The 27,560-nt window shown below is 41.6% G+C and overlaps 1 protein-coding gene and 1 long non-coding RNA gene across 2 annotated transcripts in view; one reads left to right on the forward strand and one right to left on the reverse strand.

Annotated features, from left to right (window-relative positions):
* Positions 1 to 26,366, forward strand: part of CDHR3 (cadherin related family member 3) — a 49,679-nt gene extending 23,313 nt beyond the window's left edge. Inside the window, exons 2-15 of the mRNA XM_074538866.1 lie at positions 1,794 to 1,996; positions 6,371 to 6,539; positions 8,828 to 8,913; positions 9,899 to 9,993; positions 10,098 to 10,202; positions 14,183 to 14,331; positions 15,637 to 15,826; positions 16,130 to 16,292; positions 17,761 to 17,860; positions 18,021 to 18,119; positions 18,721 to 18,947; positions 20,447 to 20,618; positions 22,159 to 22,403; positions 25,455 to 26,366. Of these exons, the coding sequence (XP_074394967.1) occupies positions 1,794 to 1,996; positions 6,371 to 6,539; positions 8,828 to 8,913; positions 9,899 to 9,993; positions 10,098 to 10,202; positions 14,183 to 14,331; positions 15,637 to 15,826; positions 16,130 to 16,292; positions 17,761 to 17,860; positions 18,021 to 18,119; positions 18,721 to 18,947; positions 20,447 to 20,618; positions 22,159 to 22,403; positions 25,455 to 25,640 (2,189 nt within the window). The 3' untranslated portion in view covers positions 25,641 to 26,366. The remainder of the gene's footprint in view (positions 1 to 1,793; positions 1,997 to 6,370; positions 6,540 to 8,827; positions 8,914 to 9,898; positions 9,994 to 10,097; positions 10,203 to 14,182; positions 14,332 to 15,636; positions 15,827 to 16,129; positions 16,293 to 17,760; positions 17,861 to 18,020; positions 18,120 to 18,720; positions 18,948 to 20,446; positions 20,619 to 22,158; positions 22,404 to 25,454) is intronic.
* Positions 9,346 to 27,560, reverse strand: part of LOC113458704 (uncharacterized) — a 31,369-nt gene continuing 13,154 nt past the window's right edge. Inside the window, exons 2-3 of the long non-coding RNA XR_003379212.2 lie at positions 14,199 to 14,362; positions 9,346 to 11,199 (exon numbers count right to left, since the gene is read on the reverse strand). This is a non-coding gene — a long non-coding RNA (uncharacterized LOC113458704). The remainder of the gene's footprint in view (positions 11,200 to 14,198; positions 14,363 to 27,560) is intronic.

Raw genomic sequence — 27,560 nt, forward strand, 5'->3', positions numbered from 1 at the left:
CCTAAAATTTCAGTTAAAATGAAGAGCAAGAAGTTAGAACTTTTGATTTAGAAAGACAAATTCTGAATAAACAGCCAATGCAATCTTTGGACATAACACAAAAATAGCAACTCCTTTCTACATTTCTAAATACTGTAAATTATTTCATTGCTTGTATAAATGGTTTCCATTAATGAACTGTGGCTTGATAAGTGAACTGAATTCATCAAGTACTATCCACAGGAGATTACATTTGAAATTCAGCTCCACTTATGGAAATGTATCTCCAGAAGCCCCTCTCAGCCCAGCCTCATTTGCATGGGTGATTTTTGTTGATGATGTTTTCCAGAATTTGTAATAACAGTAATAAAAACTTAGTCCTTCACTGTATCATGCTCCTGCTGACATAAATCAGTAACAGCTCAGCTGAACTCAGTCCTACCAGGGTGTCAGACTGACCTGTTCAGTCAGGTCAGAGATTAACTCTTTCAGGCAGTTCCCACCTCACAGTGTCCCACATCCCACCCTGTACCTGTGGAGTATCTCCAGTGTAATTTTTTCCATAAATGCCCAAGTAATCCCAGCTGGATCAGTGACCCAGGAACCTGCTGTATCTGCAGTGTGGGAGCATGAGAATCTCCATGCAGCTCTAATGGTCTCAGATTCTGTAGCAGCTTTTCACCTTGCAACTCTGCAGCAAAAAAAAAAAAGACTTCATGGAGCTTTTGCCACAGTAATTGCTGGTATATGAAGAGCCTGTCCAGACCCTTAAATGGGCACTATCTGTCTCCCTCTTGGCACAGAGTGTGCAGGAAGTTTGGCTGATCACAGTGGGCAGTATCTGTCTCCCTATTGGCACAATGTGTAGAAGTTTGGCTGAACACAGCCAGCTTTCTTGGAGAGTGTTTTGGATGAGCCAGTGAAGCATCCATCCCCAAGCAAGGGTCTCCCCTGCCACAGTCTCGTGTTGAGGTACATTGCTGGCTCAGGGATATGAGATTACTGAAGTGTTGTTTCAGGGCATCAAAAGCAGCCCTGATTTAAGTTGTCTAGACACCTTTCATAAGATGAAGCACAACAGGCCTTTGACAAAAATACCAAAAACTAGAAACTAAATGACAGAGAAAGCAAAAGGTTTGGTTTGGGGAATCCAGAGGTCTGGACGAATGAGGAGCTTGTGCAAATCTGTGGATGCCTCACCAGCATGTGCAGCTCCCATGCAGTTTTGAACCATAGGGTGCTTTTGTGGGCCTGCATCTTCTCCAAACACTCCAGGCTGCTCTTCCTCACTCAAAGCAGGAGACATGACAGTACACCCCTGAAATTGTTATGAAATCACACTACTCAAGAGCCAGGCTTGCACACAGCTGCTGTAGAAAGAATTAGAAGAGGGAAAATGGAGGAAATAGGTGCTGCAGATAGTGTAGTCCACAAAAAAAACATTGCTTCTTTAGTGTCTGGGTCTGTGTGATCTAAGGTACTTCATGTAACAGTGAGCAGAGACAAGAATTAGTACAGGGAGCAAAATGAAAAATTGAAACGTTTTGGGCTTCTTTGCTTCTGTACAAAGACATATATGAAGGCAAATGAAGCAGCAAAATAATACTTTGACAATGACCACTCTAGATGACAATACTATAGGACTGAATTACAGAAAAGATGGATTCTTTTACCATTAATTCTAGATTTACTACCACATGTACCCATTCATCGGTAAAAAGAGAGTCAGGGCTTTTTGTGTTACTTAGTGGCAGCTCTTGACAAAAGCTGTGTATTTGTTAGCTGTGTAATTTTGCATTCATTTTCCTCTGCAGGAAGAAGATCCCAGTTGCTTCAGGGCTTACCTGCAACAAGCACTGTTGAAGAAAACTCTGCAGCTGGTGTTGCAGTCTATGACTTTAATGTGACTCTTTCTCCATTGGCTTCTGAAGGTGTTGCAATTCGTCCTACCATAGTAAATTCAAATCCACTCACAGAAGCTTTTGACATTGTATCAAAAGGAGGTCTTGAATTCAGGGTGAGTTTTCAGTTTAACTTGAGTAATTTTCAGTTGTAGGCTGATGTTTCCTGGATTACTGAGCACTGACAGTGCACAATGTCTCATCTTTTTATCAGAAAAGAATTTTAAATGCAGACTGTGGTGGTATTCAAAAATGCTGCAATAGATATGACAGATGAATAGCAATAGTAATTATGATTTTTAATTGCATCTAGGAAAAATCACTCATCACAATAATTCCATTAGTTCTGTGATAGAAAAAATGTGATTTTTAGAAAATAAGAGGTGAAGAAGAATGTGGAGGATCTGCTTCTGTTTTGAGATTTTATCCAAAGTTTTTCAGCTTAATATGTATGAAGTCACTGTGAAATGAAAGTGCCTTAGTTAAACCACATTCAGCTTCTGTTTGGCCACTCTCACCAAGAATGAAAATTAATTTGTTTTACTCCCAAAATAAATGAAACTGAATTAGATCAAAGTAATTTTTAATTCTGAACAAAGGCTGTGACATATGAGGAAGTTATCTTGACGTAGGAGCTATCACCCTTCCACACATCTGTGACCTGTCTCTATCCATTCCATGCTCTTGTCCTGTGGCAAATGCAGAGTAATCTCCATTACTTCAGGCTGATTTTCATTGTTGAATAAATCAGCAAATATTAGCTCACATTTGTCACAGGCAATGAGTGTTCAGATGCATGATAACTTGTCATCCCACTGCAACTTGCTTGTGTGTCTGAGCCTGAACAGTGACACTGAAGGGTGGCTTTAATAGATACAGATGGAAATGGTGCAGAGTCTTAAAAAGGTGGTTTGAATATCCTTTTCTAGGTGTTTCCAAGGAAATTCAGGTTTTCACAGAACTGATACAACAGCTTTTTTTCCAGTTCTCTTTGCTGGTGTTTCTGGGAGAAAATTTGGAAAAAGTAAGGCTATGATATTGGCTCATGGATTTGATGAGCCTGCAGGAGCTGCTGTGTCTCCCATGCTCCAGCCTCCCAGCAGAGCACAAAGATCACCTGTGCCACCTCTGATGGCTCTTTACTGCTCCCCAGCCAGGTCAGTGAAATGGTTAAAAAACCTCTCACAAAAGCCAACTTTACCTGTGAAGCACAGGGTGTGACTGTACAAATACCTGGACTGGGTCAGCTGAGGAGACCATATAATCATAGCATTATAGAATATAATGTTGGGAGGGTTCCTTCAGGATTATGAAATCCAGCTCCTGGATCACCCCAAGAATCACTCCATGTGCCTGAGAGCATTGTCCAATTGCTTCTTTAACTCTGCCAGGCCTGATGCTGGGACCACTGCCCTGGGGAGCTGCTCCAGTGTCCAGCCACTTTCTGGGTGGAAAACCTTTGCCTGATGTGTAACCTAAACCTCCCCGAGCTCTGCTTCATGCTCTTCCCTCAACTCCTGTGTAACAATCAGAAGGAAAAGGATACCTCCCTTAAACTGGCTGTGCTGACAGATATTCCATAATGTAGGACTCCCTTCCTAAGCTTTATTTTGGCACTTTGAATTAAAGTGATCCCTTCAGCTGCAAAAAAACCTTAGTCCTTTTATATACCTGCTTGGTCCCATCCCACATCATCTTTATGTTGTGACACACAAGAATTTATATTGCTGCATGTTGAGTGGGACTGAGAAGTTAATATGGAGGAAAAATAACAGAAAAAAAGTCCCTCTTGGATTTTTTCATGGCAAGGATGATGGAGAAATTATTGTTCTAGAACAGCGGAGGGTGACACAAGGATGAAAATGAAGGCCAAAAAAGCTGGAAACTGGAGACAGCTTCTTCCAAAGTGCCAGTTTGTATCCATTTCATATCACAGCCATATTAACAGAATGGCCTGTGAGCCTGTTTGTGTTCTGCTTGAGCTGTTGCTTTTTTAAACATTCCCTAAGTCACTTGGAGGACTAGAACAAAGAGTTTGAGCCTGTGAATACCAGCCATGAAAAAATCATAAAGCAATCTACATCCAAATTCTGCAAATTAGCAGAGGAGTGCTAATTACAACTTATAAAGCAAGGATAAATACATGGGTGGTTTTAGTTAATTTATTTGATGAGGGTTGCTACTTTTAATTACTTATGCCATGTTGTAGCAGATCTGAACAATATTTCACAAAAAGTGATGTGTTCCAAAACCAGATACCTCAGCTCTACCTGTTGCCATGAAATCTTTGTTAAGATATAGAAGAAGGCAGTATTTCATGAATGAATTATGAGATTACTAAGTACCTGCTAGAATAGGCTCTTCAGTATTTATGAAGCACATTTAGCCCTGTTGCAGCAGCAGAAAGCTATATCAAGTTTCTTGATACATTTTGAGACTTCTGAACAAGTAACAATTTCTGAGATCTCAGTTCTGTCCCTTACTCCTCACCTTACTCCTGTTTGAAGGTTCTCAGGAGCAGAAGATGTGTGGAATGCATAAAAACCTGCTGCTGCCTGGGTGCTCTTAGTGGTGCTCTCTGACTATATCGAATATATCGGTGGTGGAGCAGTGAGCAGTGAAATTCTCATGTGGAATGAGTGACAGACATTAGATAGTTTAGGGGTGACTCTAGATCCCCCTTCATGAAGCCTGCAGCTGCTACAAGTGTGTGCAGTCCTGCCTTTATCAGTAAGCTTTGCTCCTACCCGAAGGAAAGGTGAATTCTGGCTCACAGCCTACACCAGTGGCATGCTGTTCCCAAAAAGGTTCAAAGCAACCTAGAAAGAGGCAATTTAGATTCACATCTTCATTTCCAAGGCCTTTATAAAGAAGGGTGGAAGATGTGTATTTAGACACATTTAGTCTGGCTGCAGTTACATCACCAATGAAAATATTTGGTTGTGAATTGGAGGGATAATCTGCAGAACACATAACTTCTGCTTAGAACCGGACACTTTAAAATGTTGAATTCATTGTATGTGTTTATGGTATTTAGATCTCCATCAAACATTCATTTTGAACATCAAGCTTTCCACTGTTGTGACAAGCTTTTTAGAATGTTTCTTCTGTGTTAGCCTCACTTTTATGGGAAACTTGTATCTGTACAGTAGGAGGAGAGGAGACCATCCAGGACACAGTTATTTTCTCCCGCAGTATTTTAACAAAAAGATCCATGAGGTTCCAGACAGAAGCTGTTTTATGTACCAGAAGGCACAAAACATTTGTGCTTCTCTTCACTCCCCTCAGATTCTTTGTTATTTGTCTCTATTTTGACTTCTGTCTTCTAACTGTGCTGGCATCACTTTAGTGTTTGTCCTCTGGCCCACAGCATTTCATCTAAACCCAAGGATTTCTTTCATTGCTTTCTTTCTGGAAGCTCTTCAGCCTCCTTTATTCTGCAGTATTGTAAATACACTGACATGCTACTTGTCACATACACTCATGAGCCCCATCAGTTTTCCTTTCTCCAGTTTCACAGCACCCTGCTACTACTGTGTTCAAGTTTCACAGTTTGTTAGCCACACTAAAAACTGAACTGTCACCTTTTCCTTTCTTGTCCAAGAAAGGGAAAATCTATTGGTTTCAGCAGTGAAGATTGAGGCATACAACTTTAAGCATCCTGCTGTTCCTCTGGACTCATCCTAAATCCAGAATGATTGCACTTTACTTCTTTTCATAGAATGTCAGTCTTGTGCTAGTACATATTCTTTGTTAAAAGGCAATATGCAGAGCTGGAAGCCTTTGAAATAAAATCCCCAAAACAAAATAATTTTGCCTTATCAATCTTGCAAAACTCAAGGTTATTTTTTCAATTAGTTCATCATTTTCCCCAAACAATTCTGGTGCCTCTCTCCGACTATGTACCCATGAAGTTTCCTTCTTCTGTGATTTTCCTGCAAGTCTTCTCCCAGATACAGGTTACACAAGGAAGGTTCTGGTAGCTGTTAGACTACATGGTCTCCTGCCTCCACACTCATTATTTCAAGTAAAAGTTCTTCCTCCTTATGCTCCTAATACATAGAAACAGTGAAGCTGCCCTTGTGTCTTGCAAGGCTTCCTCTGAATTCTCAGTCTCATCACACATTGAACACTCCTGGAGCTTGATGTGGAAAGGAAAACACTTGAAACAGAAACATACCTGCAAGATACAGTCCTGAACTTGAAGACAAAGCTGTGAGGCAGGGCAGCTTCTTCTGGACTACCTCCTCCTCAAACTGCTCCTAACACAAAAAACCTTTGAGTTACTCCATGAAGCCACACAACATTTTGATCTCTTTATTCTGTTTCTGTCTCATTTTTGCCACTGTTGAGAAATGTGCCAACAAGTACAAGATTATCTTAAACACTCACTCTTTACTGATTAAAATGTTCCTTTGTTTGTATTCTCTCATTTGGACTAAAAGTTTCATCTCTTACATCATATGCTAATAATAATCTCTTATTTTCAGGTTATTACCTCTGGAAAGCCCATACTAGATTATGAAACTATGCCAAAGAGCTTTGATTTGCAGATTTTTGTGGATGATACAACTGGAAGAACTGACCTTAACATATTGACTATTCATGTAACAGATAAAAATGAACATCCTGTATTTCGAGGAAATATGGCAATTCAAAGTAAGATGATGATAGAATTTGAAAAGAACAATACTTGAAAAGATGACATAAGATGACATAAGCTTATGATCTCATACAGTGCCTGTAGGTATGCTAGTCTAGGCATTTTCCTTTAGGAAAACAAGGGAGGAACAGAGCCTTGTTTTACACAAAGTGTTGGTATGCTTTATCTTTGGAAATGCCCTTTTATTTTTCTTGAAGTTTAAAAAAAAAATTAACCATTTTGAGGCAGCTGGAGAATTAAAAGAAAAAATTATACCAATAAATGCATATTTTTTAAAATTAGAAATCTGGAGTTTTCTGGGATTATGACCATTGAGTATGTAGTTTGTTGGAAACTGGACAAGCAAGATATTTTTAACAAGTGCATATTGGATGTGCAAGAATTTCTGTGAGAAAACCATAAAAACATTCCTTTGCAGATTTTTTATATCAGCATATTGCATTTACACCTTCACATAAGAAATTAAGTTGGAAATCAGTCTCAAGAGTGAGACCTCAGAGCCTGTGATCTATGGTGGCACAAATGGAGTGAGGCAGAGAGTTCTGTCTCCTACATGGGGCAGTTGATGTTAACCAAGTTTACTTTTAGACCAGGGGCAAAGATGCCAGAGGAGGAATGTGCAGCAGCCTTGGGAATGGGGCTGGAGAGCCTGGGCTGCAGCTGTGGCCAGGGCAGGCTTTGCAAGTCGTGCTGGACCTGGTGTGAGTGACACTGCCATTGATAGAAAGGGCGGGGAATAACTCTCTTACTCTCTGAGATCTTACCTTGCTTATTTACTAATGAAGAAGACCTGCAAAAATTGTACCAGATGCATCAGAATACAATGATTTGTTTATTATGTGTTCATGTGCAGACAGAAAAGTTCAGTTCACTACATAAAATACTGAGAGCCTGTTTGAACACTTTTGCTGTTCTAACAGCACTGTATGGCCAAGCATACTTCATATATTCAGTTTAAAAAAATCTGAAAATGCTAAACTATGATCCCTTTGTGGCAGGCACTCAGAGCTGGCTGCTGACCCCTCAGGTCTGCACTGACCACGCTGGCTGCACTTTTGCCTGTTGCTCAGGGATGTGTTCAGAGCAGCCTGCTCACATTCAGCCCTCCTCACTGGTGCCTCCTGAGCACAGTGACATCCCTGATTCCATACAATACTTAGTTTGTAAAGCAAATTATCTTCCCCCAGGGAAGAGGCTGTGTCATCTTCTCGGTATAGCTGATGTCTTGCATATCATGGGTGCCACTGGAATCTAATAATAATTAAATCTGACACTTGGAGGGATTGACACAGCATGAAACACACTACGTGGGAGCTTGTTACAAATAAAGGCATCAGCTTAACTCTCAGCTAGAGCTGCCATAAATTGGTGAGCACAGATGTCTGATCTGTCTGACTGTGTGGCTTTAGTTAACAGTACCAGCCACAATTAGACACTAATTGCACATTTGCTGTTTATGAAAAAGCATCTCCCTCTCATTAAACTTTGTATTCATGTTGTTGTCCTCTGGGAACAGCTCATTACGCTGCTCTGGGATTCCCACTGCTCTGATGAGGAGCAGCAGTCAGTAGGGGTCACAGTGGAAATTAATAGTCCAGAAAGAGCAGATCCAGCAGACACAAAAGGGCATAAAGCAAATTATGTGATCTGAAGATCTGTTGTCCTGTTAATTGCTCTGCCCAAGGAGAGATGAGCCTGTTGCCAGTGGTCCAGTGTGGGATAGCCCAGCTGTGAGAATCCCTGGCATGGAAAGGAATGTACCTTCCACTGAATTATCAGCCTTAGCAAAGCAAGCATTTAAGTCAGTGCAGACCATTTGCTAATTATCTGCCTCACAGGTGTAAGGGAAAAGCAGAAATGAAGAGGAAAGGCTCTGAGCTCTCCTGGCAGGGCACTGGGTGTGGACAGGAAGGGGACGATGGTGAGGACCTAGCACAGAGCTGTATTCTTCCCATCTGCATGGTAAAAACCCCCACAGATGTAGCCCAAATGCACAATTTACTCCATGACCCGTGAACAACTCAAGATAGGCCATCAGGGAAGATCAGTTTTTGCCTTGGAGGGACAATTCATATTGCAGTGGTGGTTGCCTGTTTGCAGATATGTAATTGGTTTCTTTTTATCCTTTGAGTATCTGTGATCTTTGTGATGATTTTGGAATTACACTTGTGAAGAGAGAAGATGCAGCAGGCAGTAATACATCCTGACAGCCTCAGTGCATCAGTGTCTTTGCTGCTGTGCCCTTTGTTTTATTCAGATAACACTTTGTCTTACATCCGTGCAGCTGTGATGATCTATGTGCTGGAAGGGACACCTCCAGAACGCATTTACCGAGTTGATGCAGCTGATCCTGAAAATGCAAAACTCCAAGTAAGTTGTATTAAACAAAAAACTCCAGAGACTGTATAATCTGCTGCATCTGAAATGTGAATTACCATCATCTTTCAACAACTTCCTTCCTTATCAGAAACACAGAAAAAGTTTTAATCTGGAAAAAAAGAAGCATTCTCAGTACTAAACTAAGAAAAAGTAGCCTTAATGCTTGGACATAAACTGTGTTTTAAATTCTCAGCCTTCCAAAATTAAGGGATATTGAAGGCAGAATTTGATATAGTTAATCAGAGACACAGTAAAAACTGTGAATTTAAAATTTACAAAAGGCTTACAAAATGTTTCTTGTAGATAAGAGTGACTAAAAGTAAGTAAAAATTTTAACCTTCTGTATCACAATTTAAATTCTCTTAAATGAGACAGTAGGGAAATCACAAGGCAAATGAATATCAGCTTTTAGACAATCCCAGGACAAACTGTCACCTACCTTATGAAAATATGTTGGCTGATCTGAAAATACTCTTGGTATTCAGAAAAACTTGTGGGGAAAGATACATTGGTAGCTGGGGAAAGTAACTGCATTTAGCTAAGAATTATGTTGTATCTTTGCTTTATTTATTTAGGCTTTATAAAATACAGTACATTCAAGAACTGAACCTGAAGATGCTGCTTCAATGTTTAGTGCTATTCATTAAAGCAATTAGCTTGAAGTCTGTGCTCGGCCTTTGCCCAGTGAAGCTGAGCTGGTGAGGAGGGAGGCAGAGCTGTGGGGGTTTAGCTCTGCTTCGTGTGTGAAAGCAATGGCAGTGAGTTCCACGTGCCCTCTAACCCCTGACACATCTGAGGCATAGGAAGTGCAAATAAAGAAATGTTGTTACACCCTTGGGCAGATCTGCTCAGAGGCTTTTGCAGGTTATTTTTCTGGTGCACGACCCTCCATAACTTTCCCTGTTCTACAATGCAAGGAATGAATGGAGAGATGTTTAAAGGTAAAAAGACTAATTTCTTGTTCTCTCCATTTCAGTATTTACTGCTCCCTGCAACAGCACCATTCTCAATCAGTGAAAGTGGAGCCATTTTTTCCACAAAAGAATTTGATTATGAGAAAGATCCACACAGGTGAGAATGTATTTTATTCCCACGGCCTATTAGCTTATAGTATCCAGAGAAATGTTTTCTGACATACACAGAATGATTCTTGTTCTGTTTTTCTTGTTTAACAGTTACTTCTTAAATATAACAGTGACAGATCCAGATGGACTCAACTCAACTAGAACAGTGAATATAAATATAATTAACATCAATGATGAAAGGCCTTACTTTACCACGTGAGTAAAAATTTTCCCTTGCTCTCAAAATGTAGGGGTTTTCTCAGGTTTACTGCTTTGGCACCAGTGGGAGGGTTTAACATATGACAACAAAATATGACTGAAAAAAGTATTTTAGTTTTGCTATAATTCCTATTCTTATACTGGAAAGCTTTGTCCTGATGTCACTCATTTATTCTTATTTGTATTCTTAATAGTTGAAAGTTTTCCAGGCTCTGTCTTTACACTAAGAACAGCCAAACAAGCTTGTTTTACTTGTTAGCATTTACAGAGGTTAAAGCTATGCAAAGATTCATGGACAAGTTCAGACGAGGAGGTTGATTTCACCCGGTGTGAATACAATCATATAGGGTTCTCTCCTTATGCAGGTGTGCATTTCACCATAATTGTGTTATTCATGCAGAAATGTCTAGACATAAAAAGGTCTCCCTTTTGATCAGTCTTCTCTTCCCAGACACACTTGTAAACAATCCTGGTGATCTTTGAAACGTTGTTGTCTCTTACTGTGTCATAAGCAGGAAATTGTGTCATAACACACAAGTCAGAAATAGCTTTTGAAGGCTAATGGAGTCAGGATATATTAAGAATTTAGAAAAATGGGAACAAATATGCATGTGCTACAAGCAGGCTGTTTTGCTCTGGAAAGCACAATGGATGGTTGTTCCTGAAGCAGGAGCTTGACAATTACTACAGTTGATCTGACTAACAGTTGTTGATTTATCTATGTCACTGATGAGACACTGATGGGATTTAAGGCACTGTCATTGTGTCTCCTGATTGTCAGACTCCACAAGGTCCCTGGTGAGAATATTTATGATGGCTCTTCTCCTGCCATCTCTGCAAAAGTGGAGACAGGATAGCACCTGGGGCCATCATGCCAGGAGGTTCCACCACTTGTTTGGAACAATCTTCTGGGTGTTGTCTCTACTTAGAGCAACGCATGGTTCCTGGGCTGAGGCCAATGATCTGGACCTTGGTGGATAAAGGGGTGAAGAATCTGAAGAAACAAAAGAATTAAATGTTAGAAATAGGCATGAAGTGTTGTTGCTGTTGATGTAGATTTTTTTTTTTGCTACCTACTTAATACTTGAACCTCATGTCTGCAATAAACAAGAACATTAATAACTCATTCCATGTTACTGTACTTCTGCAAGCAGGAGTGATGCCTTGGGAGGCTGCCTAGAACAGAGACTAGGCAGAGTTAAAGGAATAAAGTGGGTATTCATTAAAAAGCCTTCAGAGGATACACCTTGGGCAGTACAAGAGCTCAGCCAAGGCTACACCCAAGATGGACAACCAGTCATGAGTTTTCACACTTTTAGAGGTTTCATTCCATTTACATATTGGGGTTCATTGTCCAATTACACCTTCAGGTTATGAAGTCCCATCCTCCCAGATTGCTCTCCCCAGTTCCCTGTTTTTTATCCTTTTGGGGCATGAAGCTGCAATGGTGTCCTTAGTTCTCAAGCTGAAGAAGGATTGTTTTGTCTAATTGAACTGTGAAGAGAACTTGCTAACACTTTATATGAAGTTCAGATTTATATACTAATGCAGTATCTGGAAAATATGAAAGCTGAAACTTAAGGCATCATAAGGAATCTTCTTCCCAGTGCCCATGTCTGCACATTGTGTTCTAGACTGATTATTCCCTCCTAATGTTGCCATTTTTGTGTATTTATCCTTGTGTCTGGAATGCTAAAAGAGCTCTTTTAAATATTTATCTACTTGCTTGAATTAGCGAAAACTGCAGTGACTTGAGAATCTGTAACACTTAAGACTCATGTAGCACAAAAAGAGTCTGGTATTGGTTTGAATCTTCTCCCTTCTATATTGGCACTACAGATCAAAAAGAGCAGCTCAGTTTGTAAAGAACTTTAGATTAAATTGCACTTGATGATCTGTCCTTATTATGCACATGTATGGCCTGTCCCCTGCTACAATGAGAGCTGCATGCTGGGGCTGAGTACTGCCTGACATTGTAATAATCAGTGCTGGGTAAGAGCTGGGGAAACTCGAGGAGTTAGCAAAACTTCTTTATTTTACCCCAATTGTAGCTGTCAATAACAGAGTTTCAAAGAGTCTTTTTAATTGTTCCCATAGTATTTGCACACACATCTGGTTTTGGTGTTCACAAGACTACATTGGCATTCATCCTTTTGGAATTGTTGCTGTTAAAATCAGTGGAAAACTTGTGGAGTCAGGAAAACAAAGGAGAAGACAAGAAAACAAGCATATGCTTCCTTTGCAATTACATGGCAGTGACTAAAAGGTCTGCTAGAGCCATCCTGTACAAAGTCACTGGCAGGTGGCAGACAGATGGACAGCAGGACACATCCCAGACACAGCTGTGTAGGAAGTGGCCCCAGCTCCTCCCCAGCTGTACTGGTGCTTTGTGCTATGGGGGTGTGCCCAATAATGCCCCATTTCTTCCCAAAATATCTAGTAGGGATGGGATAACAACCAGGGTGCAGAAGGGTTGGTAAGGCTGTGAGGGTGGAGCTGGGGTGAGTTTGCTGTTCACAGAGAGGTTGGAGTTGGGGTCCCAGGGGGCCTGGGGAGTTTCCTACCTTGGGCCAAAACCACTTAGAGCTGTGGGAGTGAGTGGGATCTGTTTCCTTCTGCGTGACTCTGGAAGCAGCAGGACAATAAGGAAGGAAGGGACTCAATGCCAAGACTAGAAACTTCATGAATAACTGACACAGCAGGCTTCATAACCTCCTTGTTTTCTTCTGGCTTCTGGTAAGTTAGGTGTTTTTACTGGGAAAATCCTCTGTGATTTCTCTCCTGTATGCTTGTCTCTTTTCATATGAACTGACAGAACAGTTGAAGACAGTGTGTCTCCATAACCATTTTTAAAATTGCAAGTGGAGATCTTGAGACATGGGATCTTCTGTTCTGTCTCTGCAATTCTCTGCTCCAATTGCTGAGTGCTCCATGATGTGTGTCTTCAGAGAAAAGCAAAGGACTCGTGTCTTCCTTTTCTGGGAACTACAGAGCAGGCAATTACCTAAGTGGTAGCATAGCATGTTTTAAAAGTGAAAAAAGTATTTAGTCTTGAAACACACTTCTAATGTTTTTTTTTGAACTCTTGAGGACCTTCAGCTCCCTTTGAGTTCTAGAATTAGGAGATGCGTGTGAGTTCGTGTGTGTTTCAGTAATATCAATCAGTCTTCTGAAATTCCTTGCACCATTTTTGTCCTGGCCCATGCCTATTTTCACATGTGGTACAAGTACTGAAATTGTCCACCTGAGTACCTGTGTGAACATCAAACTGCAACCACTGTAAGCAATCCTGCACAATTGCCTGCCAGGCCATATTTGACCAATAAAAACTCAATTCATGGGAAATTTAGGAGCACTGGTATACCAACCAGCACCAGTAGAGAACCATTTTCCCAATGCAAAATGCATCAGATGGACAGATGCTGCTGGGCATGTGTGAGGCATGTTCATCTGTTAGGCACCCAGAAGAGTGCTCCTTCCTGCCTTGGCCTACTGCAGCAACAATTCAGTTTTTCTGTAATACTGTTGCCCTCCAGAAGGCTCCAGCACTCATTCCAAAAGATGATTAACTACATAACTTATTGTAATTTTTGCTTTTCTCTTGCAAAATGAGGGAATTAAAGGAAATGGCTCTATGAGCTGGTGGCTCTTTAGCGAGATGGATGACATGACTTAATGGCCTCCTACCTGTGCAGCTTCCATCATCCTGTGAAAGTCAAATTGCTTTTACTGTGGAAAAGTTGCAGAGGAAGAATAATTACTTGTGTGGCTGTGCTATGACCACATGCCAATTCAGTACTGCTGCATGTCCATCTGGCAGAACCCGTGGATGGGATATTTATCCAGACATGCAAATAGCCATCTCTGAGCCCAGCAGCCCAGCCATGGCTCTGCTGCTGCAGTTGGCTTCTCAGCTAAGTCTGTAATCAGCTGCCCTTACAAACAAGATGCATTCTTTGCTGAATTTTATCTTGTAGAAAACAAAGAATATACCGGATTCCAGAGGAGCAAAGCCCAGGCACCAGTGTTGCCAATATAACAGCTAGAGATCCTGATGATGGAGATTCTCCCAGCAGACTTTTCTACAGCATCCAGTCATCTGACAGACGTTTTTCCATAAATCCAGGTCAGACAAACAAAAATGTGACTTCTGACATCTGAAAAATAAAATAAAAAAAGACTGTCTATCAGAGAAATTACCTTAGTTTTAAATAGACTTATTTTATTTAGTGGCTCCCTATAGCAATAAGGAATGCTCAGTCCCTTATAAGAAAGTGCAATTCTTTGGTCAGCTGGCCAAGACTTGATAATCTATCTTGAAGAAAGTAGACCAAAGGTGACTTCTTGACAAATACTGACTTGTGGCTGGAGGATGATGGTTCCTTGAGCGGAAGTAAGATTGCTGACTTATTTTTAATCTGAGGGCTGCAGTGACCCTTCTGGGGCTCCTGAAATGTCTGCAGGTAGTTAGACGGCGATGTCCTCCCTCCTGTCTGAAATCCTCTCTAGCACTGAGGCGCACAGCAAATCTACACCTCAAGTTCATTGTTCCATTCATGAGCCTCCTCAAAGGAGTCTCTTTCTCATGGTGATTCCATCTTCTTCATGCTCTCTGGGGTCTGTACATCCATTCCCCAGGGGTTTTTCCTCCAGGGCTGGCATTCAGTGACAGCTTTGCTCCTTGTCTGCTATTGCTTTGGATCTGTTTATCACAGTTGTAAGAAGTGCCACACAACACAGTGCTGTGGGGGATCAGGATGATCCATAAATGCTTTGGATTCCCTATGCCCTTTGGCCTTGTGTTGCCACCTTCCTCCTCATTGCACTCCAAAATGCAGAGGATGTGTGCACTGTTTTTTAACTCCTTTGTGCTCTGGGAATAGTACTGTACCATAAAAATCTCCTATTTCTGACAGAGGCTAACAGAAGTGAAAAAAAGTATTAAGTGAGTGGCTGACCAGGGCACTTGCACAGTCTGTCGCAGCTCTGTTGGTCTGTGAGTAAATTTGGATGTGCTGACAGATGCTTGAATGATACCAGTGGAAAGAGAAGCTGTTTCACTAGCTAGGGAGCCAGGACAGCACAGGCATCAGCAGCTTGTTGTCCTTGATACTCTGTGAATGCACCCCACTCTGGCTTGCACTAGAAGATTGAGAGCAAGGGAGACCTAAATGCTTTACAAACCCTCTGTTGAGGCCCCCTAGGTGTATTTTTCAGCAATGGTATCTAGCCATTAATCTTACCCAGAATGTTCAGAACCATTTTGAATCACTTAAAAAAGTAACTAAACCCGCCAGGATTTGCACAGAACAGAAGGCTTGTTTTAATTCTGCTACCTTTCTGTTGATCTGTCCTGCTCTCCTGCATATACACCATGACTGTTTGTTGCTTCCCCCCATGGCGAATGTCTGACTCCTGGCTGCTCTGGCAGCGACTGGAGAGCTGCAGGTGGCCGGGAGGATCGACCGGGATGCGCTTCCGCTGCGGCTCCATCCCAACATCTCGCTGGTGGTGCGGGCGGAGGACAGCCCCAGCAGCGGCCATGCCAGAGAGATGGAGATCACCATTGTTATTGAGGATGTCAATGACAACCCCCCAGAATGCAATCCTTCTTCCTTCAGGTATGGAGTCTGTTCCTTGCCTTGGTGCTGCCTTGCTGCCCCAGGTCTGTGTGCAGACGAGGGCACAGCCCCAGACCTACAGATGGAGGCTCCAGTGGACATTTATCACCAGCCTGCCCATCCTACAGGGCTGCTGTCCGTCACAATGTATGGGTCACTGTCTGGGCTGCTTCCTCCATGGTTGCATATTTAGATCTAGGATTTAATTTAAAAAGTAAATCAATGTTTCGGCCTGTGATATATGAAGAGTTCAAAAGCAGAAACATGAGTTGCTTTGACGGGAAATGTGTTTGTTTTAAACAGGAAAGAAGTAAATGAAAATACCGCTCCTGGGACATTTCATGTTGATCTTAGAAATTACTGTAAAGATATTGATGCTGATCCATCAAACAACCAATTTATTTTCACTGGATTATCTGGTTTTGGAAGCAATTACTTTACTCTGGATTCCACTGGAAGACTTGTGGTCAGTCATTTGTGTCTTTATGTTAGATTACCCCATTAGAGAAGTCAACTTATGAAATATTAAAAGGGATTTTTTAAATTTACTGTACAAGAAAAAAAAATTACTTTAATCCATTTCACAGTAGGTGTGATGTGGAGAATGACTGTTTTGACTGGTTGTGAACTATATACCCATAGATAGGATGCTTTCTAAGGATTCTACAGAATTTAGTGAACAGAGAGTGTTTTCTTCAGTTTTAAATAAATGTGCTAGATATGATTAAAAAAAATTCTTTTTTAAGGAGTGTGAAGCACCAACTTTGATATGGATAAACAGAGAAATTTGATGCCATTTCATACCCATTAACTCATGACAGACTGTGGAAGATCCTTGCTATTCAGCATGAAGAATTTAAATACTTGAGAAATCTCACACTCAGTAACTGGTCAGAATTGTAAAATCACTTTGAGTGGCAAATTTTCACAAAAGTGTGGTGGGATTTGCACTTCTGTGATTTTGCATGTCAAAATATGGATTCCTTATGCTGATAGCTGCTGGCAAACTGGCATTGGCCAGAACCCCACCAGTTCCTGGACATGTGCAATGGTGGTTGTTTTTTTGCTTTAAAAAACCCCTGTGGGCAACTGCAGAATAAAGGAAACAACAGAAAATAGGCATTCTGTCTAAAAGTCAAGAGTGCTACAGGAGCAGTAAAGTGATTTTGTATGGTTTACTTTAATTTTAGAACTGAGGTTTCCTTGTCAATAAGAACGCTCTTAGCTGCTTCATCTGCCAACATAAAAAGCATTTTCCTTCCTGCACAGGATAAGATTGTTGTCAAGCCTTTGATCCCTGTGTATGTGCAATGTAACAGACTACACCAAGCAACCTGTTCCTCCAGGAACCTCCCTGAAGAGACAGCCAGCAGGGGATGCCTCTGTGCTAGACCCACTGCCCCAAAGTTTATGAGGCTTCCACAGCAAGATAGAGAGCTCAGAAGATTAGGATTTAAATCTCTGTGAGCCACCATTTAATAACAACTTGGTTCCTGAGAAAACACTCGTGGCTGGACCTGATACCTTTTTTTAGTGTCTGCAGGCATGAGCTCAGGTGATAGCTCAAGCTATCACTGTTAGCAGTTGCAGATCCTTGTTGAGCCAAGGAAGGGCAGCACAAACAGCCAGCTCATTACACAAGCTTTGCATTGACTAGGTAAAAGGCCAAGACCTTATCATCCAAATGATTAAACTTCCTGCTCTAAAGGGGAAGAAAATTTGTGGGCAGAAGTGTAAGCATGTAGAAAAAGCCTGGAATTCCATCCTGGAATTGACTATTAGTCTTTGTTATTAGTCTTTGTTAACTATAGAAGAGTTCTATATACCTAAGGGGCAAACCATACTTACAGAATGTTGAAAAGAGTAATTGTCATCATGTGTACTGTGATTTAATGTATGGAGGTACAAATATGATTATGTTCCTTTCTTTTTAGATGACTGGAACTATTGATCTAGACAACCCAGCTAATCCAGGAGTTGAAGTTTATACTTTGACTGTCAGGGTGCAAGATATTGCCCACCCTAACTACTCAAGCAAGTATCCCTTTTACATTTCTTTTGATAGTTTTCTATGCTGTATTCCTCTCATGGAGAGAGGAATACCATATGTATTTTGAATATATGCATGAGAAAATTTCACAGCCATACTTAAATATGATTTAATCTTATGATTAATCTTCTCTTATATTTCCAGATATCATCTACATTTACATCAGGATAAAGCCAGTGAATGAATTTTTTCCAGAGTTCCGTAATCTATCTTATGTATTTAGTGTTTCAGAAATTACTAAAGGTACAGTAAGTAGCACCTAAATGATAGAAACAATGTGCCATGTTGTTAAATGCTTTTTTGCTCCAAATGAATTTTCATATATGTAGATGAGGCAAATGGCTCAAAGTTCCAGTTCAAATAGGGTCTCCACCATGCAACCACCTACTACCCTTAAATAGACTAAACTGGCAAAAACTCCAATTGTACAGATGGGAGCTGAGACAGAGACAAATTCAGCAATTTCACAAGAAATCTGTGGCAGTGCCAGGAACTGAACTCGGATGTCTTGTTTTAGACTGTCTTTCTGCTCGTGCTAAATTAGCCTTTTAGAGGGACTGTGGTGGTGCACAGAAACCTTTACAGACTGACACAGATGAGTGAGGACTCCCTTGGCCCAGCCATGGAGCACTTCTGCTGAGGCCCTATACATTCCTGTGTTTTGGCATTTATTGTTAGCAGCCTGTGTACAGGGCAGCCATATCACACCAAGGGAAATAGTGCTTATCATACCATTGCTTTATTTTTCTTGGGTGAAAAACTCTAACCAAATCTTTAGTTCAGGTTCATCTGTGCCTTGTATTACTTTAAATGTTAATGAAATATGGATTTTTTTGTCTCTAAGTTGGATCCAGCATTGGAAGAGTGCATGCCACAGATGAGGACTGGCCACCCAGTGTCATCACTTACTCCATTGTAGCTGGAGCTGGCACCAGGGATTACACAAATATCTTCTGGATCAGCCAAACGAAAGGAGATGTGAGGATTTTAGCTAGGTTAGACTATGAAACAACTCAGAAACATATTTTCACAGTACAGGCCTCAGACCAACAGAAGTCTACAACAGCATCAGTGAGTAAATCCACTCTACTACTTCACCTTTACCTACATCTTTCTCTCTTCTTCCTAGCAAGAACAGTAAGACACTGGGCAAAGCACTTTCTGTAAAAGCCAAGTGTAACCCTGCCCAATTATATATTACTCAGATGAAAGAGGTGTTGTTTACTCAGTCTTGGTTTATTTCTCACAAAAAGGATAAAATAATATTTCAATATTTTTGACTCTGTTGTTCACTTCTCAGACTTTTTTTTCTTATTTTACCTGGACAGTGAAGTTGTTTTCTGTGCCCTAGACAATTTAAGTTATTCTTTATGGCTACAGAGGTACTAGAAAATAGAAAAAGGACAGGGTCTTGAGGCCAGGTAGCACAATTTAATTGTAGCCATGCTTAGTGGTAAACTCTTTTTGGAGTCTCTGTAGTGTCCCTTGGCCCTCAAACATACTTCTGATTTTGTTTGTCATTTTTTTCCTTGCAAAGTGTCCAAAGTAACGTGAGAATTGTGTTGCAGAGCTGTGTTTTTATGGAGTGGTACAGAGAGGATGTGGCTTTAATAGCAGGGTTGCACTTAGGTTTTCTGCCCAGACCTATTTTATTCATAAGAAAAAGCACAGATGCTACATCCACAAAAGTATTTTATCGTAACTTTTTTCAAAGAATCCCAGTGTCCCTCACAGACAGGCTCCTTTTGACTTCTTTTCACAGTTTCTCCCTCATGACTGCTTTACATTTGATTTTTACACATCTCTTGGGGGTGACACAGGTAGTAGGCTTGCTCTTCATTCCAGCCAAGCACCACCCATAGAGTTGCTATCGAGGAGGTATTTAATCTCTTTGTCATCTATAATGTTGTAAGGTGACAATTAATGAAAACAGCCTCAGAAGCTTTTGCCAATGTCAAGCTTATCTGTTGCCTGACAAACAGACATTACAAGAAAGAACTTTGGTAAGGGTAACCTTTTTCTTTTAGCTAACTAATCCCAGGTGACATCAAACACACCTGGTTCTACTCAGGGTGCTCCTACCCATGAAGGATGCCATTACCAGCATTTCTCTCTCACTGGGAACAGTCTATAAACACTTTTCCTTCCATGGATCATACTCTAAATGGTTATTAAATATGCTAAGAAGCATAACTAATGATTGTGAGGTAAACTGAGAGTTTTGGAAGGGAGTTTAATGATTCTGTGGTACTATTATTATTTCTCATTTTCACTATAACACAATTCAGATTGCTCAAAGAGACATATCAGCTTGAAAAGCCTTCACTTTTGGAAGATGGCTCAGGTTACGGAACTTGTTCCAGAAGAAATGTTGATCACAAGAAGAATTGAAGGACAAATGATCACAGACATTTTCTGGCAGGAGCTAGGCTGGAAGGGGACTTCAGTGCTCTTCAACTGTTGTTGATCAAAAGAACAAAATGGGCAAAAGCAAATAGTTTCTGAAATTAGCAAAATTCTGTCCTGGCACACTGAAGCAGCTTCAGCTTGCTATTGCTCTTTTCTTCCAGGTAACTGTGAATGTCTTGGAAGTAAATGATGAAGAACCAGTTTGTTCACCCAATTTCTTCTCACTTCAAATCCCAGTCGATTTAGCTGTTGGGACCAATATTAATGGCTTCAGGATTGAATGTCAAGATCGTGATTCTGATCCCAGGTCTTTCCGTTACTTCGTTAATGAAGGTACTGTGTCACAGTGGGCGAGCTGGGAACACTGGGAAAAAATACCAAATGCTGACAGCTCACTTGTATTTATAAACAAATACCTAATACAGTTTGTGTGCTAATTTCATGGTGAGCTAGCTATGATCTGCACATCATTACACTGGCACTACAGGTGCTAGCAGCTAGAACCACTCCCTTGCAAGGCTGGATTGCCTGCCATATTAATTAATAGGCTATTAATTATAGTTGACAAGAACTTCAGAAGAATGAACTGGAATGGTGTGCAGTGTCAAATTTCCCTTCCAATTACAGCTGAGTAAATATTGAGAAACAATGGAAAGTTCTGTATTTCTGCATATCTCACCACCACATAGATGCTGGTGCACTGTTCAAAACAACTGCTCCAACCTGCATGTCATAGGTCCCTGCTGTATGCAATAAATTCTTCTTTTAAAAATCCTTCTTTGAATCTCATGATCAGCTGCATCCACTTGGAGAATTGCAGTGGTGTGGGATGACACTCAGCTTCACACAAATGGAAACACTCTCTTGGGGCAATTCCTTCTTTTGTTACTGAGGTGACTGCTGTGAGGGAGGCAGCAGATTATCCAGGAGCCAGTTAAAAAGCTGTGAACATCAAGAGAGGGAATCTCTGCCTTACTGCAGTCCCTTGATGCCAAGGAGGGGCTCTACAGACATGGTATTGACACACGATTCCATACAACTGGCATGGCTGTGTTAATAAATCAGTGTCTGACCATGGGCCCAGTCCTGGTGGTACAGACCTGAGCTGTGTCATGCACTGGCCTCTGAGTCACAGAGCAGCTCATGGCACTTTTTGTGCTATAAAACAGGCATGGCCTTCAAGGACATGTCAACTCTTCTTCTCTGTGGGGCCACAAGAGCAAAACCAAAGCACATTAGGTGCCTTTTCAAGGCTCTGATTTCCTGTATATGTGGCCTGTCCATATCCCACCAGCTGGAGCTGCTCTGCCTGCAGCCTGGGCCATGAACAGCTCTCCAGATACAATGGACAGAAAACAAGGGGTAGAGAGCCAGCATTTCTGAGCTCTCTTCCCTGCCCCACAGTGCTGACAAAGCACTGCAGGGAATTAGTGTCACTGAGCCATTAATGCTCTTCAAAGGCCACTGCCTCTGGGCAGAGGGGGAATCCTTGGAGAGGGGCTGGAGCAGCACTCCAGGGGCACCCAGTATTGGAATGAGCCCTGCCACAGGGCAGAGTCCTCACCCCAGCTGGGTGTTGTTGGGTGCTCCCATGGTTGTAGGTTCAGGTCATTCAGGTGACCTCTTGTGTGCCCTGTGGCTCTGAAGTGTTTCCACAGCCTCCTCTCTGCTATGTCCCCATAGAAGGTCTTATTCTAGATTGTAATGCTTTTGTGACTGTGGTAGTTTAAATTATTTTATGTGGTACAAGGAAGATCAAGGAGCCCTTCCTGTCATTGACATTTCACCACACTTCACCACTTGTTACACACATTTGCTTTAATGTGGGATTGAGGTGATTTTTTTTTTGCATTTTGGTGTTACCTTTTTGCAGGCAATGAGAACAGTCATTTTACCTTTTCACCAAGTGCTGGCTCCAACACATCTCGTCTGATTCTTGCATCAAGGTTTGACTATGAGAGTGGACTTGATACAAAATGGATTTACAGTCTGCGTATCCACATAACAGATGACAATTTAGTATCTGCCAGGGACAAAACTACACACTTAACTAAAACTGGAACAGTGACCTTAAGCATTAGAGTTATCCCAAACCCAACTACTGCCACAACAACTATGGTAAGTTCACTAAAGCTTCTGTCCAGTTCTGCATTTCTTTTAGGGTGTAATCTCCACAGGAGTAAGGAGAAGAGGGTAGATGTATGAAAAAGGAAACCAAAACCCTAGAGTACACCTAGCCCTGGGAGGTTCTAAGCCTTTTGCTCTTATGATGCAGCCAGAGGTGGTTCATGTGCTTAGTGTCATGAAGGATTAGTCCCAGGTACAGAGTCATAACATGTGTTTTGTATTTCAGTTTCTAAAACAAAAAGGGCAGGAAGCCAAAGGACCGGGCATGCTGCCATTGCCATACAACTTGAAAGTTAAAGATTTTGGCAGCTTTATTAATAAGAAAAGAGCAGGGATTAACCTTTGCCTGGAACCTTAAAATTACCTCATGCATTTTGCACTACCTCTTTTTTTATTCATAACTTAACTCCCCCATGTGCCTTGAGTTTTGTGTGCTTTTTTATCATTGGAGCACATTAATCTGTGCCTATCAGAGTTGAAACAGACAACAACAACAACAACAACAACAAATCCTCATCATTTAAAAGCATCCCTTTTCCAGACCTGAGATCACTGTCATGTAAAACTTGGAGCAGCATGTCAGGAAATGAAGCAGTTTTGCACAGCTCAGTGTGTTGCTGCAGTTTGAGCAGATTTCAGACAGCAAATCCAGAGGGATGGGATGGGCCTTTCCTGAACTCCACGCCCATGTGATGGTCTATGGCTGAGCTGAGTAAGCCTGCACATCTTTCGGCAGCCCAGGTGGGATCTAACCTTGCACATCCTGTGGAGAGGTGGGCCTGTGTCCCAGCTATCCTGTTCACCCCTCTGCACAGCCATCCCAGCTGAGCTCTGTCTTACCAGTTCAATTTTTGATTTCCACCAGGCTGGTGCAGGATGTGCAGAGAGCTTGCTCTTGTCTTGCCTGTAGATGTGACACAGGCTGTGGGTACAGACCACCCTGTCTCTATCCTTGTACCAGTCATGTCTTGCTGCACCACCCTCCATAGTCCACAGTCCATCCATTCCCTGTCTGCCTGCAGATGGCATTGTCCTTTTCTCTCTTGCATGCAGGAATGAAAATATGAGTATCCAAGTGAAGTGGTAAAAGAGGGCTTTACTGTAAAATGGTCTAGATCTTCTAGAATCTTCTAGTAATTGAGCCAGAACCAAAGGGTCCTGCTAACAGCAGGATCATACCACACAGATCAGACCATACAAATCTGGTTGCTTTGCTCTGAACATGCTTAGCTCCAAATTTTCAGACTGATTAATAACCCTGTTCTTATCTAATGATCTTTTGGGAAGGAATAAATGATTTTTTCACTGCCTTCTACTCCCCCAACTTGATGTGGAAATGAAAAGTTAAGCTGAAAAAACTTATTCTGTATTTCTTTCCCATGCTTCACCACAACTACAAACAGCCTCAACCACATACCACAGCATTAAATCTGTCTCCCCAGAGATATCGGCCTTCCACTTGCAGGCTATTTTCCAGAAGAGCACTTCCAATACAGCAAATTCTCCCATCACTACTCTTTACATGTGTTCAGTGCAGCAGCTCAATGAGTCAGAAACTGGAAAGCTGTTTAGGTAGTGTAGAAAAGAAGCCCCATTACAAAATGTCACTTGTGACTTCAGTCCAGGTGAGGAGAAAGTGGTGGTGGTGATATTGAGATTATTTGAGCATTTCTCTAAGGATTGGATGTATCTTTTTTTGACAAGACTAAATAGATTATTTTAAAATTATCCTGGAAAGAAAATTATACTGGAAAGAAATAGATACCCTGCTCAATTTCATACTCAGCGTGATTACAAATGTCTTGCAGAAAATTAAATAAAAACTTCAGTAGGTGATCAAAACTAATAGTACCACACTAGGTAATGAACTAGGTAGAGTGAATGAGTAATTTTTGAAATGTGTGAGAATAGTTTCATGATGGGACCTTAATGAATGAGCTGTTAACACCAAGTGATGTGCCAGCTCCTAGATGTGTCTCCTGACACGCAGGAAGATGTGGGAGATTGCAACTGCTCAGGAAGTGTGGTTTTTCCTTCTGGAACGAGTCATTGGGTAAAAAAGAAGGAGTTCCATTTCTTTTTATACAATAACCCAGTTTCTTAGGGTTCAACTCCTCTTACAAAGCAGTCTGAATGATTACTGCAGTGAAGATGACCTACTTCCAGTTTTGCCTTAGGTAAAAAGAAAACAGTATCTCAGTAATGGCAGTATTCCCTGAACTTGCCCACCCTCCACCAGTGTGCTTACAGCCTCTCAGGCAACCTGAGACTCTTAAACCTCACCACTCTCAGAATCTCTGCTGGTCAGAGTGACCCCGAGATACATTAGAAAGTCTCTTTTCCCAGCCCAGCACTTGGAGGAGGAGTCAGAGCTCTTCAGTTCTTGGTCCTAAGGTTGTTTATTGTATCTTAGCTATAAAATTCTTTCTCCTGTCCAGCTGAGGGCTGCTCAGCAAGACAGTCAGAGGCACTCTGCCCGCCTCCCGGGCAGTGTTATCTTTATATAATAAAAACTACAGGTACAATATTTACAATTCCTTACCAATACCTATCACCTATGTTAGACAGTGAGCTTCTACTCTAAACCAATCTAAAAGTGCCAACATCACAACAGAAGATGGAGGCCAAGAAGAAGGAGAAAGGCTGGACATGCCAGGATTCCTCCATCTTGCCCCCTGTATCCCCATTCTAAAAACCTCAAAAAGCCTATTCACCCTGTGATAAATTCACTGTCATTCTACTTAAACTTTTGTGGCTTGTAATTCTTCATATAAAGGTTGGTAATTGTTTTTTCCAAGGGCTAAATCAAAGGCACAGGGGTCTTGGGCTCTGTGCCAAGGTCTCTGACCCCTGCAGACAGGGGTTAAAGGAGCTGCCAGGGCAGCCAGCGGGCAGGAGCATGGCACGAGTCCCTGTCTCCCTTCACCTCCCCGTGCCCATCACCTGCCGAGCCCTGGGCCAAGCTGGGCTGCCTCAGCCAGATAAAAGGTGATCTGGTGTCAGCATGCAGCCTTGAGGAACTCTTCTGTCTTGTTTTAAAAGCCTGGCGTCACTGTTGTGACCAGAAGAGAGAACATCTACTCTCCATCAGCGTGGTACGTGCCGTTCGTGGTCACCCTCGGCGCGCTGCTGCTCCTGGGGCTGCTGGGCCACCTGGGGCTCCTGCTGCTGACACGGCTCCGTAGCTGCTGCCCCCCGGCAGGGAAAGCACACAGCACCTCTCTGTGAGTCCCCACATGGCACTCTGGGCAAGCCCCAGCACCCCCTGGCAGTGACAGAGAGGGCTCAAGCCTTTCTGCCATGATGGTATCAGTGCTTTGAATCTTCTCTAGCAGTATGGCCTGTACCTGGGGCTCCTGCTGCTGACATGGTTCTGCTGTTCCCTGGCAGGGAAGGCACACAGCACCTCGCTGTGAGTCCCCAAAGGGCACTCTGGGCAAGCCCCAGCACTCCCTGGCAGTGACAGAGATAGCCTTTCTGCCATGATAATGCTGCTGCTTTGAATCTTTTCTAGCAGCATGGCTGCACTGCAGTAAATGCTAACACAGCGATATTAATGGGTGGTAATGATATGAACTCAAGGAAATGTGTCCCTGGCATCTTTTTTCATTAGTTTAGTAACATTAACACTAGGAGAGGGAAGGAGTGGAATTAGCAATTGTAACCTCTAAAGGCAGCTATGCTCATGAGGCTCAGTTGGAGCCTGTGCCAGACTGTGCTGACCACAAATATTCTGGTTTGCATTTGACCCCCTCTCCGAGGGAGCTCCCATCAAGGTAGTTACTGGATGCATTTTCCTCTCTCTTAGCTACAGATCCCAGTGTCCTTTGCAAATATTGGTGTTCATGCCAAATTCATTGTTCTGGCAAAACTTCTGCAGATTTCCTGGAGTTTTACCAAGCCAGTTACAAGGCTCTGGCCCATAAAGCTTACCTCTAAGTGTTCATGCTTGGCAAAAGGCATGGAAGCACCTGGGAGCAGCTCTGAGTCACTGTGGGAAGTGGAGAGTTCCCTGCTGGCTCCTTTCTCAGTGGGCTGGAGCCAGACTGCCTCTAAATTGACTTTGTACTTCACAAAACAAAGATAAGCAGTCCTTTAAGTGGCTGGGATTTAAAAAAAAAAAGGATTTCTACAAGTATTCTCAGGATTTGGACATCAATTTGGAAGTTACATTAAATGTAAAGAGCTACTAAATGACTGTGACTATATGCTCAGATCATGTGTGCAAAGCATTAAATGGTTGTGATAAAAATGACAAATGAATCTAAGATACTGCTATTATTTATTAATTGGGCAAATGATTTATTGGGGACTGGGGTCTCAGATCAAAAAGCAATTTCTATATTTTCAAAAACATTTATAACCTTTCAAATATTTTAAAAGACATTCTCTGAGCACATCAGACCCAAAAAATTGACCTTCCTCCCAGGATGGAACAAAATGACAATATCTGAAAAGATATTGTTCCAGATTATATAAATCCATTATGCTATCATCAACAAGACTTTATTATTTTAAGAGAATTCCTTCTTAAAGAGGTGTTAGAGCAATGCTCAGGACTGTTTTCCTGTTTGAGAGCAGCATTAAATGATGCAGGCTTTCTGTGAAAGCAAAATCAGAAACCAAATAAACCAAGCCAATCTCAGAACTCAAGGAAACACATCCTTCTTGCCAAGTGAAAGGGAATAAATTTTTTTTTTTTGGTAGAGAAAACCATGACATTTGTTAACTACATTCTTAATCTTCTTTTCATTACAGGATAAATGCTCCAGGTGTGTACCTCTTTTCTATATCTTAATGTTTAAAAATAAGACCTTGTTTATGATTCTGTGTAAAATCTGTAAATTAATTTCTAGATAGAAATTTGACACAGTAGAAAGTTACTGAGATTAGATAATCCTGGCCAATTATGGGAGGCCCGATTTCATGGCCTTTTTAATCTTCAAATCTATTAACTATTAGGCAAAACCCAAATTCAGAGTAGTCTGATACTCTGTCATAGATGCTAAAGAATGAGTGTATTTTTCACACACAATTTATATGCTATCTGTTAAAAAATAATCCCAGCCATCTATAGCGCCTTCAAGAGTCCTCTCCACTCTAATTCCCCGTTCTCTGATCATTTGCTCCCTTGGCACAATTACTTCA

This window comes from Zonotrichia albicollis, chromosome 4, assembly GCF_047830755.1.
Source record: "Zonotrichia albicollis isolate bZonAlb1 chromosome 4, bZonAlb1.hap1, whole genome shotgun sequence".
NCBI classification, from domain to species: Eukaryota; Metazoa; Chordata; class Aves; order Passeriformes; family Passerellidae; genus Zonotrichia; species Zonotrichia albicollis.